The sequence below is a fragment of the Peromyscus californicus genome, unplaced genomic scaffold (genome assembly GCF_007827085.1).
Source record: "Peromyscus californicus insignis strain IS unplaced genomic scaffold, ASM782708v3 Scaffold_5__1_contigs__length_169319896, whole genome shotgun sequence".
Classification (NCBI taxonomy): domain Eukaryota; kingdom Metazoa; phylum Chordata; class Mammalia; order Rodentia; family Cricetidae; genus Peromyscus; species Peromyscus californicus.
In genome coordinates this window covers 104408053-104421361 of record NW_026294573.1, presented here as the reverse complement: position 1 = coordinate 104421361, position 13309 = coordinate 104408053, and the positions used below count along the sequence as shown (strand labels likewise).

The following is a 13309-nucleotide window of genomic DNA, read 5'->3' as shown; positions in this document are numbered from 1 at the left end:
AAGTGATGGGGTTGGTCTATGGCTTGAATTAGTGTAAATTATTTTAATACAGACCTAAAACAAATCTATGAGAAATAGAAGAAAATATAAGGTAATAGGAAGGAAGTTCTAGTCTCTGTCCTTAGGACATTTCCAGTCTATTAGGGGAAGTAACCTTTCAAAAGAGAGAGGAACATTTGGGCCTCAATAGGCTACAGTCGTTGATGCGGGAAGCAAGAAGGGGAAATAAAGCACATTTATTCCGGGGTGCCAGAGGGGCAGAAAAAGAATCCCATGTTGTATTTTAAAATACTTGTTTCATGGTCTACTTTGAAAAATTCCCATTTCTCCAGTAGTTGATGGTGCTTCTTCATGGTCACTGGAAATTTCCTCACCTCTGACTCTACCTGTTGCCATCATGGTTCTGGCCTTGCCCACACAGCCTTGCTTCTGACTTGGAGCACCGAGGAGCTGCCTCCTTGTACTGACCCTGCCCATGGGCCCAGCTGCCCTTCAGGGATCATATTCCCCTTTTGCTTTCCCCAAATACCTGAGAACTAAAACGAAATGTGTTTTTTCACAGCAGGAAATGAAAGAACTTGTTTCTAGGCAGCATGGAAATATGTAGTTTTACATTTTCTTCTCCCAATCAAAATTAAATTTATCCAAAGAGCATATGCTATATTTATCCAATTTTAAATGTAAATGGGGTTATCCTCTTTTGCATATAACCTGATTAGGTTTCCCAAGACAAAACTAAAATGGAGAGACATATCTTATTGGCAGAGGTGTAAGGGATCAGGTACTCATACAATGCTGATGGGACGGGATGATATAACTTCTAAGGAAAGCGTTCGGAACAATGTATCAATGTTGTAAATATGCACACCTTTTGAGCCCTCAGTCTCACTTCCAGGAATGTATCCTGTAGACATATTTTTACATGTGGAAGTGGCATATGTACAAGGCTATTTTTGAAGTATTGTTTTTAATAGTAAGGATTGAAAACAACCTAAATCCCTTTAAATATATGATGAAATAAAATTTTGGCACACATAAACAATGGGATGCAGTACCATGTAGCTATAAAAAAAGTGAAGTAGCTCTTTATTCAAATGGAAAGCTACCTAAGCTTTGTCGACCTGGAAAAAAGCATAGTGCAGAATGGTGTGTATGAGATGCTTCCATTTCTATAAAAAGAGAGGGAAGGAAGTTCACCCCCATAGAGCCTGCTGTAGTATATAATATTGAGGGAGAGATACGTGAGGAACTGATGTAGTCATGTGTTAATTGGCAGAAATACAGCCTGAGAAAGGCACCGCTAACTTCCTCATTGTGTTAGCACTGAAGTATGCATAAACCTAGATAGTAGAGTCTACAGTAGACCTAGACCATGTGATGTACAACATTTTTATATGTAGCCCGTTGTTCACTCAAATGGTATGTAGCATGTGGCCATATATGGTTCTCCATGGGAGAAAGTTTATTGGATGAAAAACCAGTGGAATAAGATGGAGGTGTTTTTTAATTTTTAAATATACTGTATATCTCTTCAATATTTAAGGACTTAAATAATATGAATGGTAATGTCAAGTCATAAAATTCAATTTAGAAAGTAAAAAATGGAAATCGTGTCACTCTCTTTTCAAATATCCCCGGAGCTGTTCCTGATAAATTATATATGTATAAAATAATCCACATTCCTTCAGCTGGTTTCTGGTTTATGTTTTCAGGTTTATCTTCTCTTGTTCTACTGTACCCCTCCCCAAAGGGCACTTCTGTCCTGCAGTTTGTCTTGCTTTCCTGTTTCCAGTGCACTCACGTATATATGCTTCCTTCTAACCTGAGGCTCTCGCGCGCTCACCATGTCAGCCTCCCGCATTTACTCATTCTCACCAGCCCAAAGCACCTTCCATAATTCCCCTTCTAGAAGGGGTTTCTCTTCTTCTTTACTCTGAAGCCAGTTTTTTTCCTTCCTTGAACATCCTGAAATTACTTCTTTACAGCAGCAAAAGAAACACTGTGTTGTTAAAACAGTGCATCTTTACAACTCCTTAAAGCTTGAAGGAGAACTGCTGGCTGGTCAAAAAAGCCCTGGGGTACTTAAACTGCTGGTCTGTCTTTCATCCTCCTCCTAAAGAGTCTGTCAGCAACTCGACACACCTGGTAGGTCATTTTCTTATTTTTATTATGAAAGTTTTAATGTGGTAATTTACATATCATAAAATTGCCCTTACGTCCCTTCAAAAGTAGTCTAGCATTTTTGTTTGTTTATATATTCATATAATTATAAAATCATCCATTATCTAATCTAAGAACATTTCCAACATCTTAAGAATCCCCATTAGCAATCAGTCTCCCACCCCTTTGCGTTCAGCCTCTGACAACCACTAATCTACTTTGTGTGTTCTGCATAGTTTCCATAAATGAATTCGTATAATAGCAGACACTTTTTGTATGGTTTCTTTTATTTAGCATGTTTCTTGGTCTCACTAGTGGTTTTGCACACATTGGTACTTCATTTCTTTTTGTGACTGAATAATATTTATTGGCTGAACATTCTATTGATGGTCATTTGGAGAATTGTTAACACTTCTTGTTCTTAAGAGTAATGTGCCTGCAGTGGTGACATACACCTTTACTCCCAGCACTTGGGAGGCAGAGGCAGGCCGATCTCAGCCAGGATGTTACACAGAGAAACCTTGTCTCAAAATACTTTAAAAAAAGAAAGAAAGAAAGAAAGAAGAAGGAAGGAAGGAAAGGAAGGAAGGAAGGAAGGAAGGAAGAAAGAAAGAAAGAAAGAAAGAAAGAAAGAAAGAAAGAAAGAAAGAAAGAAAGAAAGAAAGAAAGAATAATGCTGCTGTGAACACTGGAGTTGTGCATCAGTTTTGTGTGAATATGTTTGTTGTTGTTGCTCTTCTTTCTGAGTCCGTACCCAGGCTGCTAGGATTATAGGTTTACTGCCTCATGTCCACAGTGGACATGTTTTCTATTCTCTTAGATATTTACTGAGAGGTAGAATTGCTGTTTCCTGTGAAAATTCTGTGTTTGACAAGTTAGAGAATTATGAAACTTTTCTAGTGTGGTTACACTATTATATATCTCTAGCAGCAACATAGGGTTTTCATTTCAGACTAGCATTGGCAACATTATTTGTCCTTTTGACACTCTTGTGAGTTGTGAAGTGGTTTCTCAATGTAGTTTTGATTTGCATTTCCATAGTGTCTAATTTTATTAAACATCTTTGCATGTGTTGATTGGTCCTTTATATGGCTAGAGTAATGTCCATTTAAATTTTTGGCACATTTAAAATGGTTTGCTTGTTTGTTGTTAAGTTGGACACAGGCTATTTAAATGTTCTGGATATAAGTGCATTCATTACTAACTACTTTTAAAAGTTTTACTATGGCAAAATATATGTAACAAAAATGTTAAGCATTTTGAATTGTAAATTGTGTATATTCACATTGTACAACCATCACCACCATCTATTGTACCTTTTCCAGCTCTGAAGCCTTCAGATAATAACTGCTCATTCACCCTTCCTATAGTCTAGAAACTTTCTGTTTCTGTGAACTGACTGCTTTAGTGAATGAATTAGTGAATTCATATAAGTATAATCAAATGATGTTTGTCCTTTGCGGCTGGCTTATTTTTTGTTTGGCCTCATGTCCTCTAGGTTCATCCATGTGTCAACGTTTTCTCCCAAGCAGTATGCTATTGTATGTATACGTTATCTTTTCACCCATCCATTTGCCTGTTGTGAACAGGTGGGTAGTATCTTCCTGTTGGCTGTTGTGAACAGTGCTGCTCTGAGTTATAGTTATAAAGGGTGTGTGTTGAGTTCCTGCCTTCATTTCTTTTGGGTGTATGTTTTGAGGTTGGGATTACTGTGTCAGACATCTTCCACTACGACTCTCTCTACATTATTATTATTATTGTTATTTTATTATTATTATTACTATTATTATTATTATTATTATATTTTATTTAGTTTTTCAAGACAGGGTTTCTTTTGGTCGTCCTGGAACTCATTATGTAGACTAGGCTGTCCTCAAACTAAGATCTGCCTGCCTCTGTCTCCCAAGTGCTAGATTAAAGACCTGCTCCACCACTGCCTGGCTTTACCTTATTTTTTGAGACAGGGTCTCTCCTCAAGTCCAGAACTAAAATGTGAAGTAGAGATTCATAGTGGAAGATGAGATGTCCAACACAGCTTTGACAAAAGTTCTAAGGCCGTTTTGTTGTTGTTGTTGTTGTTTTGTTTTTTAAATCATGTATATGTGTGAGTGTATGCCACATGTTGGTGCTGGTGTAGGCCAGAAGGCCAGATTCCTGGGAGCTTAACTTACAGGAGGTTGTGAGCTGCCTGATGTGTGTGCTGGAAATTGAACCTGGTTCAGCTGGAAGACCACTCAGTGCTCTTAACCACTGAACCATCTATCCAGTCCCCTAAGGCTGTTTTTTAAGGACAGAAGAGTAAAATAAATTATGATGGACAACTTGATATGCATAATGCACAAGAGTGTGAGGTTGAACCCTAACTAGCACAAAACAACTCTAAATAGTTATTTTTAACTAAGCCCACATGCATACACACACACACACACACACACACACACACACACACACACACACACACACACAAGCAAAAACAACTCCAAATGCACCACTGACCTAACTATATGAGCCTAAACCTATAAAATATTTAGAAAAATATCCCAAAGGATGAGGGGTTGGAGAGATGGCGCAGTTGGTAAAGTGCACAATTTTGTGTCCCCACCAACAGTGCATAGGGATTCTAGTTTCTCCACAGGATCTCTAATGCTTGTTTTCTTATTTAATAAGAGCCATCATAATTGATGTGAAGTAGCACACAAAGGTCTTGAATTTTGATAAAATTCAGTTTATCAACATTTTTTGTTTTGATCATGATTTTTTATTATAACTAAGAAACTATGGTTTAATACAAAATTACAAAGATTTAATACTCTCTCTCTCTGTGTGTATGTGTGTGTGTGTGTGTGTGTGTGTGTGTGTGTTATATGTGACTGTGTGCTTCTGTGTGCTTGTTACAGAGCTTACAGGAGGCCACAGGTTGATCGGGTATCTTCCTCTATTGCAGCAGTTCTCAACCTGTGAAGGTTGCATGTCAGATATCCTGCATATCAGATATTTACATTACTATTCATAACAGTAGCAAAATTACACTTATGAAGTAGCAACAAAATAATTTTATGGTTGAAGGTCACCACAGCATGAGGAACTGTGTTAAAGGGTCACAGCAGTAGGAAGGTTAAGGAATACTGCTCTATTGCTTTCGACCTTATGTTTTGAGGCTGGGTCTCTCTGAGCTTGGAGCTCATTGATTAGCTGGATTATCTGGCCAGTGAACTCTAAGGATCAGCCTGTCTCCACCCCATCCCACCGACACTAAGGTTACAGACATGTGCTACCATGTCCTGCTTTGTTTGTTTGTTTGTTTGTTTGTTTGTTGTTTGTTATTTTTTGAAATAGGGTTTCTTTGTGTAGCCTTGGCTGTCCTGGAACTAGCTCTTCTATAGATCAGGCTGGCCTTTAATTCACAGAGATCTGCCTGCCTCTGCCTTCCAAGTGCTGGGATCAAGGCGTGCATTCCGATCCCCAGCATGCCCTGCTTTTTTCATATATGCTGGGGATCTGAACTCAGGTCATCATGCTTGCACAGCAGACACTTGACTGAGCCATTTCCTCAGCCCCCAATCCTTTGTTTTTTTGAGAGTTTTATAGTTTTATAGCTGGTGTATTTAGATCTGTGATCCATTTGTAGTTGTGTGTGGATGGTACAGGGAATAGTTCAACCTCACTCTTATGCATTGTCCAGCATAATGTATTAAACTACTTGTTTCCTCTAAAACAGCCTTAGCACATTTATCAGACATGAACTGGGCATGAGAGTAGGCGTTGTTTCTAGACTCTCATTACTTCTCTTTGATTGGATGCCTTTATGCCTCTATTCTTTTTGAGACATTCTCTTCACTTGGCTTCCATAAAAACTCTCTGGGCTCTTTCTCATTATAATTTTCTTTTGTCATTGATTTCAAATTATGCTTGCCTATCTTTCTTTATCTCTACAACTTTGTAACACCCTAAGGCTCAACCTTGCCACTTTCTCTCTGTTCATATCTACATGGATTTTATAATCATTCTGGGACTTACAGCTCAAGTCCAGACATCTTCCACAAATACCACTCCACATCTACTCAGTATCATTATTAGGAAGTAAACAGGTGTCTCAGACAGAGCACATCCCAAACCAAACTCTAGATCTTTCTCCTCAATTCCTCAACAACTCTGCTTTTTATCTAGTTTTCCTTACCAGTAAATTGTGGTCATGTCTGACTTTAATCCATTAGTAAATTATGCCTTCTCTACTTTCAACTTTATTCATTCATTTATACTCTCTCTCTCCCTCCTTCCCTCCCTCCTTCCCTCTCTCTCTCTCTCTCTCTCTCTCTCTCTCTCTCTCTCTCTCTCTCTCTCTCTCTCTCTCTCTGTACGTGTACATATGTACACATCAGAGGACAACTTACCAGAGTCAGTTCTTTGTTTTTAGCATGTGTGTTCCAGGGGTTGAACTCAGTGCCTTTACTGCTGAGCCGTCTTGCTAACACATCCTCTACATTTTAAGCAGTGACCTCTACCTCCATCACATCCATTTCTGTTTAAGCCACCATTTTCTTTCATCTACATTATTTCAGTAATCTAACTGTTCTTGTTTAAATTCCTGTCCCTCTATAGTCTGTTCTTTCACAGCAATCAGAGTAATTGTTATAAAAGATCACATCACTTCTGATTCAAATGAAAGTCAGAGTTCTTTGTGGGGCTCGAACTGGCTCTTCATTGAAAACTTCCTGTTCTTCTACACCAATTATGTTCTCATCTTAGGCTTCACACTTGTGTGAATTAGACCTAAACTACTTTTCTTCAAGGACTCTGAATGTTCTTTTTATTCTTTTCCTCCACATCTCTGCTTAAACATATTATTGATGAGACCTTCCTGCCAACTTTTAATTTAAAAATAGGTTTTTTTAGGTTTTTGTTTTTTGTTTGTTTGTTTGTTTGTTTGTTTTTTGAGACAGAGCCTCATATGTTGGTTAAGTGGCAGCTCTCATGGTTGGCTGCCGCCTGCAGCGGCCATGCCAACGGAAGAGAGCCCTGGATGTTGCGATGGCGGAAGAATCATGAGCCATGGTTACCTTTCTAGAGCTTTATTGGGAAAGAAAGGGGGGGAGAGAGAGAGAGAGAGAGAGAGAGAGAGAGAGAGAGAGAGAGAGAGAGAGAGAGAGAGAGAGCGAGCGCAGAGGGGAGAGAATATGGAAGGAGAGAGTGAGGAAAAAGAGGGCACAGAGAGGGCACGCCCACTTTTTAGGCTGGGACACTGTCACAGGCTGGTGACATAATTAAGGACATAATCCTTACATCATATATACTACATTGGCATTCAGTTCACTGTGTAAATGAGGATAACCTTGAACTTCAGATTCTTCTGCTTCTCCCTCTGGAAATGGTACAGGCTTCTGGCATATTTTCTTTGGTCCTGGACAAGAGAGGTTTTCTTAGAAAAGCCTTTTGTTTTCTAAGTCCTGAAATTTATAGATTCCTTTTCCTAAATACAAGTTATAGATTTACTGAGCCTTCTGGCTAAAAAGGTAAGATTAAATATATCGTGCTTATTCTCAAGAAGGTCATAGATTCCTTGATCACAAGATATTCTTAAGAAATTCACAGTTCTTAGGCTGGAGGATAGCTCACTTGGTAAAATGCTTGTTCACAAACTTTAGGATCTGAGTTTGTTCCTCAGTGCTCACATAAAACACCAGGCACTGAGGCACGTACCCCTGTAATCCCAGCACCATGGAAGCAGAGAGAGGAGGCTCTTTAGGGCTTGCTGGCCAGCCAGTCTAGCCAAATTTTTATATCTGAGCTCAGCAAAAGACCCTATCTCTACAGGTAAGGTAAAAGGCCAGCAAGGTAGCCCAGTGGGTAAAGGCACGTCCCACCAATTTAACAACCTGAGTTTGTCTCTGGATCCCACATGATGGAAAGAAAGAACTGACTTCTACAATTTTTTTTTCTGACTTCCACATATATGCCATGGTACATGTGAATACTTTCATGCATTTTACACACACACACACACACACACACACACACACACACACACACACACACACAAATAAATGTTTTTAAAAAGTAAGGTATAGAGTGACTAAGGAAAACACTAACCTTGACCTTTGGCATCTACATACATGTGTGCACGATTATAGACACATACACACAGGCTCACGGTTCTTAAGAAGTATAAAGGGAGATGTTTATACAGACAACTGCAATGAAACATACTATTGATAATATACTGCCATAGAAGAGTCCACACAGAAGAGAGGGTACTTTTGACACATGATGGAGAGATGACTTATTCTGCCCTTGGAAGTCAAATAAGGAAATTTCACAGAAGTTTTAATATTTGAGCTCAATCATAAAGAATAAGCCCTGATCTGTTCCATGAGCACGAGAGGGAGATGTGCAGGCATTCAGTGGGTAACGCTCAGTAAGACTTTTTCATATGGGACAGATACAGAGGAGAGGCAGAAGGGTGAGTTACAATGGTATTGAAATTTAAAATGTTGAAGTACTTTATATGTTGTAATAAGGCCTGGTGAGCCATTGGTGCAGCCAGGCAAATGAAAACTGTGATGAACATTTGGAAATAAGACTATGAAGTGTAAATTGGACCATAAAGAGGACCATGTCCAGTGCCAGGGGAGGTGATCATAGAATTTCTTGTTGTAGTCCAGATGAGAGGCAGTGAGGGTATGGATTAGGCCAATGGCAACCTAGAATTCAGATCAGAAAAAGATGTCAAAGATATTTAGGAGGTAGATTACAGAGGATTGGATGATCAACCCATACGGTCTATTGCTGTGAAGAGACACCATGACCATGACAACTTTTATAAAGGAAAATTTAATTGGAGTGGCCTACATTTTCAGAGGTTTAGTCCATTATCATCATGACAGGACATGGTGGTGCAGAAGAGACATGGTGCTGGCTACATCTTGATCAGAAGGCAACAGGAAGTCATCTGAGATACTGGGCATGGCTTGACCCTGTATGAGTCCTCAAAACCCACCCCCACACTGACACATTTCCTCCTACAAGGCCATACCTACTTCAACAAAGCCATAACTCCTAATAGCACCACTCTGGGGACCATTTTCTTTCAAACCACCACACATACTTACTGAGGGAAAAGAAGGAGGAATCTAGCTGTCTGGCTGTGGATTGGGGAGGATTATCTCAGGCCTTGGATATGAGAAAGTAAGAGGAGGCATTTTGTTGTTATTGTGGTGGTGGTGGTGGTGTGTGTGTGTGTGTGTGTGTGTTTTAAAACATCCTCAATTTAAACTAAGCATGAGATATGCAGGTGCTGTGCAGGAGTCAGATAATAGTATGCTAGGCTAAGTAGGGATTTGAAGGTATGGTATAACTACTGTTAGGGCAGCAGCCAGGGAGGGAAGAGACTAGTGTAATGATAGACTGTCAAATGACGGTAGTAGCCAGTTGAGATTCAACATCTGTATCTATTTGTCATATTCTCATGTGTATGATGGTGGAATTTGTCAAGGCATGATATGGTAAGTACTAAAAAGAGGACAAAGATAAACAGACCTTAGATGCCTCAGTAGGAATTAATTAACTCCTACCTGGGTGGGTATCAGAAAAAAACTGTGTCAGGCTGGTAGAACGGAATGAGTAAATAACTGTGGATTTTTGACTGTGAGAAAATGAGATTGTACAAAGTATATATAAGTCCAAGAAAGTTGGTGGGAGAGTAAAATTCGGGGCTTGGGATCAAATCTTTAAGAGCCTTGATGGCTTTGTCAGCTTATTATGTATTTTAAAAATTTATGTATGTTTGCATGTGTGTGCGTTCTTGGGCCTAAGGTTAATGTCAGGAGTCTTGATTGCACTCTGTTAAGGTCTGTGAGAATTCCCATAAAAGACCACCAATCACATGTGCAAGCAGCAAGGGCATTTATTAAAAATTACCAGTATGTTGCAGTCTAACCATCTGACAAAGTGGCAAATGGCAACCCGGAGAGAAGCTCGCAGGTTCCTTTTAAGCGGGGTTAGGAGAATTCCAGGGGGGAGAGATTAGTCTGGGGGTTGATTGGTGGGTTTAAACAAAAACTTTATGGGTTGTTATAGGATGGTAGGTGGCTCTAGTGCTTAGGAACTTTCCAGAAGCAGGGTAGAGAAAGCTGTCTTTAGCCAGCAGAAGGCTGTGGGGCGCCTGCTGATTGGTTGCCCCTGAGTTGTGGGTTTCCCGAGAACTGCCTGCTCAGCTCCAGCCAGCTCCAGTAAACTGAAACTAAGGCCTGGTCTTTGGCAGGACTACTAGGAGCCTGTCATGGCCCTGATCTGGCTCCCCAGCCCTCTCACTCTCCATGTTGTTAGTTGAGACAGGGTTTCAAATGAACCCAGAACTTGCTAATACAGCAAGTCTAGCAAACCAGGTTGCTCCAAAGATCCCCCATCTCTGCCTTCCAAGAGCTAGAGTTAAAGGTGGACCGCCTAGCCCATCGGGCATCTATTTGAGTTCTGGGGCATTTGAATTTCAGTTCTCAGGCTTGTGCAACAACATTTTATTTACTGAGCCATTTGTATATTTTATTCTTGAGAATAAAATTTGGAGAAATTGAGGGCAGGGAGGGGGTAATCAGAATGTGGTATGAGATCTAGACTGTGTTTAAGAAGTGGAGAAGGAAAGAAACATTTCCAATTTGAGCCTTTAGGGTCAAAGTATTTCTTGCCTGATTTTCTTATTCAGAGAGAAAAAGTATCCTCAGGAGGGTGGGATGTGGATGTGAAAGAGCTCTCTGTTCCTGCTCTAGGAAGTATCTATCTTTCAATCCTCATTCACCTTCCTGGTGCCACACTGTTTTGAAGGACTGCTGTTACTGAGTTCATTCTTCTGTCTGGACAAGTGATGTTGGTTAAACGGGCACTGCTCCTCATGGCTGGCCGCCGCCCCCAGTGGCCATGCCATGCCGACAGAGGAGAGTGCTGGAGGAGAGTCACGAGCCATGGTTACTTTTTAGAGCTTTATTGGGGGGGGGGGGGAGAGGGAGAGAGAGGACAGATGGAAGGAAGGAGCAGAAAGGAAAGAGGGACACACAGAGGGCCCACCCGCTTTTTAGGCTGGGACGCCATCGCAGGCTGATGACGTAATTAAGGACTGAGTCCTTACAAATGATCCATTTGGCCACCAGAAATATAGCTGAGAACTTATGAATTAGTTTCTTCTATTTGCAATATGATAGTGATGGACTTTTCAATTGAGAGAAGAAAGTGGAAGGACCTAGTTGGATGATTTCATAGGAAGACTGTGGGCCTGGCTGTTATGCCCAGATTGCAGGGACCACCAAAAGACCACCACGGAGACTGAATCCCACATGTAAAAGCAAAGAGCCTTTATTACCTTCAAGCTCCTGGGCTTAGTCTCTCTGTCTGACACAGCGTGAGAGCAGAGAGCCCTGAGCTGAAGCAGGGTAAGGTTTTTATCATAGCAGAGGTTGGGGTGAGGGGATTTCCAGGGTTCAGGACTCTGATTGGCTGACATTGTCTAGGGGTATCTGTAAAATAGGTGTGTGCTATACTCAAGGACATCTGGCCACCTTATCTAATGGTTGGAAAGTTTGGGATGTCAGGTATTTCCTCATCCCTGGGTGGATCCCTGGGTGGTGTCAGCTTATGGCTTTTCCTGGATCTGGGTGTTGCCTGCCAGTAAGCCTGTCACAGAAGCTGTGCCTGGGCCTCTAGGCCTGTCAGGGCAGCTGTGTGGTCAAGCTGTTTTGGGGACCCTCTATACTGACTGGCCACATGTGGTCCTGTAAAGTAGTGTAGTCTCTGGTGAATAGAAAAGGAGACTTTGTCTCTTTCTGTGGCTTGCTTGACTAGTCTGAACGTGCCCACTTCCCTTGGAATATTGCTCTGAGATTAATAGGTAATAATCAACCCTGAGATTGAATTCATGGTTTTAGTATCCAGATCACTGTGATTTCTGTTATAGCAGTTGACACTCCACGGTCTTTACATGTTCAACATCTTGATCCTGGCTGTAACTCTAGGTCCTACTTTAGCCCAGCTTAATTTAGTCTGGAGAAACAGGCCTTACTTACTGAGCAAGTGCTTGACCAAGTCTGCACTGTGAAATGGAAAGGGCTCAGCCATCAAGCTTAGGGTTTGAGGACTTCTATGCAGATGAGTTTAGCTCGCATGGCTTTTGAAGAAAGAAGGTACTGTGTGCTCTGCAGCTTGTGCTGCCCGCTGGCAGGAGGAGTCTGATTCTGTGGCCTTGGCAGCCCTGACTCTGAACACAGACCACTTTGGAAAGAGGAAAAGGACAAGTGGAATCCCCAGGCAGACCTTGTCCTTTGCATTAAATACCCACTGGATATTCAGACTAAACATCAGACCAGCCAACACAGGAAGTAAGGATTCTAGGGACCAGTTGGTGTCCCTTACTTAGGTCTCCTCCTGTGTTCAGTCCCTCTCCTCCATGTCCCTTAGGATTAGCTGCCATTCTTTTGGGTTCCTGCGATAGATCTGAATCTACTAACCTTTCTGCCCTTTTTGTTTTTTCCTACTCTTTCTCTCCTACAGAAGGAAAGCAAGAAGCTCTTCAGGTTGTGCCTCTGGTCATTTGGGCCTATTTTGTTGTTTATTTTCTATTGCTCTCTAAGTACTGTGTGTATGTATATGTGTGCATGATCTGTGCCTCTGAGCTATGGTTCACATTAGACAGTCTGTTTTTCCAGAAAGAAGTTTGTATGCATGCTTATGCTGTGTGTGCTCATGCCACCTTCCCTGGAACATAGTGAGAGAATGTGTGTGTGCTGGCATGGATGCACATTCAATACAGCATGTGTGTGCTTCCACTTGTATTCAGTCTGACACTGCAACACACTGGATTGCCCTCCTCTTCTCCTAGTTTGCACAGTGTGTGTCCATTTCCTACTTGTTGTTGCCAACTCTGGCATATGTTGTAACCAACCCCTGGCTGAGCCCAGCATGTTCACATACTTTATATTGAGATTGGGAGCTACCACAGATATAGTTTAGGGACTGGGGCCCTAAGTATGAAAGTGCACTCATGATTTTGAGCTGCCTGCCTGACCGCTGTCTGGGCATAAGCCTCTGTACACCTGTGTGTGGCCATCTCAAGCCTTGTGAAGCACTAATGCTCTGTGCCTGTTAGTTATGGCTTTTGAACTTAGTGAGG

The 13309-nt window shown here is 41.2% G+C and overlaps 1 protein-coding gene and 1 long non-coding RNA gene across 14 annotated transcripts in view; one reads left to right on the top strand and one right to left on the bottom strand.

Moving 5' to 3' along the window:
- Positions 1–13309, top strand: part of LOC128096280 (protein unc-13 homolog B) — a 207862-nt gene that overhangs the window by 157718 nt on the left and 36835 nt on the right. For 3 of the 13 annotated variants that reach the window (XM_052715651.1, XM_052715649.1, XM_052715650.1), the window contains exon 3: positions 12691–12713. The exons of the other annotated variants lie outside the window; for them this stretch is intronic. In XM_052715651.1, the coding sequence (XP_052571611.1) occupies positions 12691–12713 (23 nt within the window). The remainder of the gene's footprint in view (positions 1–12690; positions 12714–13309) is intronic. 13 annotated transcript variants of the gene reach the window in all.
- The window catches only part of LOC128096287 (uncharacterized), a 164709-nt gene continuing 155213 nt past the window's right edge, over positions 3814–13309 (bottom strand). Inside the window, exon 7 of the long non-coding RNA XR_008213591.1 lies at positions 3814–7558. This is a non-coding gene — a long non-coding RNA (uncharacterized LOC128096287). The remainder of the gene's footprint in view (positions 7559–13309) is intronic.